At 42.8% G+C, this 4,195-nt stretch overlaps 1 protein-coding gene across 1 annotated transcript in view; it reads left to right on the forward strand.

The window, feature by feature from the left end:
* ZSWIM6 (zinc finger SWIM-type containing 6) overlaps positions 1–4,189 on the forward strand; it is a 79,131-nt gene extending 74,942 nt beyond the window's left edge. The window contains exons 13-14 of the mRNA XM_017852392.1: positions 1,225–1,306; positions 3,098–4,189. Of these exons, the coding sequence (XP_017707881.1) occupies positions 1,225–1,306; positions 3,098–3,960 (945 nt within the window). The 3' untranslated portion in view covers positions 3,961–4,189. The remainder of the gene's footprint in view (positions 1–1,224; positions 1,307–3,097) is intronic.
* The last annotated feature ends 6 nt before the right edge of the window (positions 4,190–4,195 follow it).

Raw genomic sequence — 4,195 nt, forward strand, 5'->3', positions numbered from 1 at the left:
GNTTTTTTTTTTTTTTTAAATTCTTGTTATTTGGCTAATTTTTGTCACCATTTGCCTCATCTTAAAGATGTGATGCAGAAAGAACCATTAGCATGAGCTTTCTCGTTATTTGGAATTCTTGGTAAATAGGATATGCATGAGAGCTTATTCCTTGCCTCATGCTTTCTAGAACCTAAGAAGGAATCTCACAGGCTCTTTGTGAGTATTTCTGGAACCTAGGAAGGAATCCAAGAGGGCCTTTGGGGATATGATGTCCCTGGATATTTGTGTGCATGTGTGGGTTTTTTTTTTTTTTTTTTTTTTTTTTTTTTTTGATGGAGTCTCACTCTGTCACCAGGCTGGAGTGTAGGGGTGCAATCTCAGCTCACTGCAACTTCTGCCTCCTGGGTTCAAGCAATTCTTCTACCTCAGCCTCCTGAGTAGCTGGGGCTACAGGCATGCACCACCACACCTAGCTAATTTTTGCATTTTTAGTAGAGATGGGGTTTCACCATATTGGCCAGGCTGGTCTCGAACTCCTGACCTTGTGATCTGCCCTCCTTGGCCTCCCAAATTGCTGGGATTATAAGCGTGAGCCACTGCACCTGGCCATCCCTGGATATTTTGAATCTTAAAGAATGGAGGAAGTACAAAGAGGTGGATATGTGTATTTAAGGACTTCTTATTAGAAAGTGAAAAACAAAATCAGATCACTAATGATATCAAGGATGATTCTTTCCCCCATAAACCTGGAGTTACCTTCATGGTCACCAGAAAAGAGCAACCAGAGATTGAAGGAATAACTAAAATGATTATTTTAAAATACCTCTTTCCCCACTGAGAGTTCCTGGTTAGAATGAATTCATAGGAGCCTCAGAAATTGAACTATGGAATGTTAAATATGGGGAGGGAAAAAGGGCATGGGCTATGTTTAATGCTCCAGTCCAGCCCTCTGATTTTGCAGATGAGGGATAGAGTAACTGGTTCAGATACCACATCTGGTCAGTGGGCCCACCAGGAGGAGAATGTGGGCCTCTTGCCAGGAGGAGAATGTGGCTGCGGCAAGGCCACCTGGGGTAGCCATGGACAAATCCAAATTTGTATGTAGAGCTTTGCTCTAAATTGTGCTTTCATCTTCCTGGTGGTAGACAGTAGGTATGCCTTATATACCTTATAGTTTATCCCCTTTTTTTTTCATTGACTGAGGATAATTTTCCAAAACATTTTGTTATCCTGCTTTTATAGGTTATGCGAATGACACTGTCAACCTTAAATTGGCGACGGCGGGAGATGGTGAGGTGGCTGGTAACATGTGCTACTGAAGTCGGTAGGTAAACTCTGGAACAGAAGCTTTCCCAAGTGCCTCATGGTAGGATTTAACTTGTCAGTTACAGACACATGAACATATTCACTCTTTTACTTTGACTTCTCCAAGGCTCCTCTAGCCGTCTACAACGGCTCCCTTTTCCCCGACCCCCACCCCTAACCTTCAGTTATACATATTGGTATTATTCAACTTTGAATTGATCACATTTGTGAAGCTCCAGCCTCTTAAAATGGTATAAGTCAGTGAGTAAACTGTTTTGTTTTTATTCAGTTAATATATATAAAGTTACCTAGTTGCACTGTTTTTCTTCTTTATCATCTGAAGGCATACATCATGGTATCCAGCAGAGAAATGATGCCCACTGGGTGTGGTTTAGGTGATCTTCCAGATGTGTGAGCAATTGTAGCTAGCCATGAGAAGATTCCCTGGCTGTCCATAAGCTGCCATTTTGTGAGGCCCTTCAGCTAACTATTTCCCCGCTACAGCAGTAGATCAGTTCAGAAGAAAACTGTACATTCCCAGCAAGAATGCCAACAGAAACAAATGGTTGCTATTTATTTCTTTCTTTATTTTTGAGATGGAATCTCGCTCTGTTGCCCAGGCTGAAGTGCAGCGGCACAATCTCGGCTCACTGCAAGCTCCATCTCCTGGGTTCATGACATTCTCCTGCCTCAGCCTCCCGAGTAGCTGGGACTACAGATGCCTGCCACCACGCCCGGATAATTTTTTGTACTTTTAGTAGAGATGGGGTTTCACCATGTTAGCCAGGATGGTCTTGATCTCCTGACTTCGTGATCCACCCACCTCAGCCTCCCAAAGTGCTGGGATTACAGGCGTGAGCCACCTTACCCAACGGTTGCAATTTAAAATAAATATTGGTTAAACGTTCTTTTTTCTTATTTGCATCAGAAAGGGATACATACTTCATGCTGAGAAAACACTACCATCCAAGTGTTTAGATATGACACAGCATATACTATAAAATTACTATTTTTCTTTCACTAATGTATAATGGTTTCTTATTTTGGAAAAGGGACATTGGTCTCAATACAAAGATTATCTTTACATTATTAAAGTCATGCTTCAGTGAAGCAATACAAAGATAATACTGATTTAAGAACTGCCACATAACTTCTCTACCCCTGCCCCGAGATACAAACCTGATTTCTCTCTGAGACCTAGTACCTTCTCTTCAAATCACTCACTTTTAGGATTTTCCTACAAGTGAGGCATATTGGGTCTATGAATGTAAAGTGATTATTTTAAAGACATAGTCAGCTATTTACAACGTTTAATTCATCTGTAGGTCTGCTTCTATTGACTTTATTCTCTTGATTATGGGCCACATTTTCCAGCTTGTGTGTTTTAAAATTTTGTATTATGTGTACTTTTACCTTACACACAAGCACACAAGCCATGTAAAGTCCCTGTTTTGGTGAGGGTTTCAATTTTTGACCTCAGATTCTGACAGGAAGCCCCAGTGAACTAGAACTCATTAGCAAAAAGCCATTGTCTGAAATGGCAAGCAGCACAGTACAAATACCAGCTACCAAGAGGATTGGTTCTTTATTATAGCAAGTTCATGTTCCTTTCAGCATTTCACTGAATAACAATTCATAATGACCTTATTTTTAAAGGTTTCTCCCAGGCATATTACCTTACAGGGTTTTCTAGTCTAGCTCATGTCCTGTGATGGCTAACAATGTAAACACTGGTTGTAAAAGTCAAAATAAGGCAGAACCTCTGGCCAGCCTCCTTGTCAGTAATAGAGCCTGTTTGTGTTCCTTGCAGGGGTTTATGCCCTGGACAGCATCATGCAGACCTGGTTTACACTCTTTACTCCCACCGAGGCCACAAGTATAGTTGCAACTACCGTGATGTCCAACAGCACCATTGTCCGCCTCCACCTGGACTGCCACCAGCAGGAAAAGCTGGCCAGCAGCGCCCGGACACTTGCACTGCAGTGTGCCATGAAGGATCCACAGAACTGTGCCCTCTCTGCGCTAACCCTTTGTGAAAAGGATCACATAGCTTTCGAGACGGCATACCAGATTGTTCTCGACGCTGCTACGACCGGCATGAGCTATACACAGCTCTTTACAATAGCACGGTACATGGAGCACCGCGGGTACCCCATGAGGGCCTACAAGCTGGCCACCCTGGCCATGACCCATCTCAACCTGAGCTACAATCAGGACACACACCCTGCCATTAATGACGTTTTGTGGGCCTGTGCGCTTAGCCACTCCCTTGGTAAAAATGAGCTTGCAGCTATAATACCTCTGGTGGTCAAGAGTGTCAAGTGTGCAACGGTACTGTCAGACATTTTGCGCAGATGCACTCTGACCACTCCTGGCATGGTGGGACTACATGGGAGGAGGAACTCTGGTAAGCTCATGTCACTGGACAAAGCCCCCTTGAGGCAACTCTTGGATGCCACGATTGGGGCCTACATCAACACAACGCACTCACGGCTGACACACATCAGTCCTCGGCACTATAGTGAGTTTATAGAGTTCCTCAGCAAAGCCCGAGAGACCTTCTTAATGGCGCATGATGGACACATTCAGTTTACACAGTTTATTGACAACCTGAAACAAATCTACAAAGGCAAAAAGAAACTGATGATGTTGGTTCGCGAGAGGTTTGGTTGATAGATCTTGTATGAATGGGGTCGGGGTGGGGATGGGAGGGATGGTTTGTTTTACTTGAGCCTGCCTTTGTACCCTTTTAACTTAAAGAACAGAGCCACACCGGTATTATATGTGTATAGTTATATTGCGTTTGCAGACTAAATTGTCATGTTGTGAAAGTTTGTGTGTTTTTTATTTTTTCCCTATTTCTTTCCTTCCTTTATTTTATTTTTTTTAATTCTTTTTTTTTTTTTTT

This window comes from Rhinopithecus bieti, unplaced genomic scaffold (assembly GCF_001698545.2).
Source record: "Rhinopithecus bieti isolate Rb0 unplaced genomic scaffold, ASM169854v2 scaffold_33650, whole genome shotgun sequence".
NCBI lineage: Eukaryota > Metazoa > Chordata > Mammalia > Primates > Cercopithecidae > Rhinopithecus > Rhinopithecus bieti.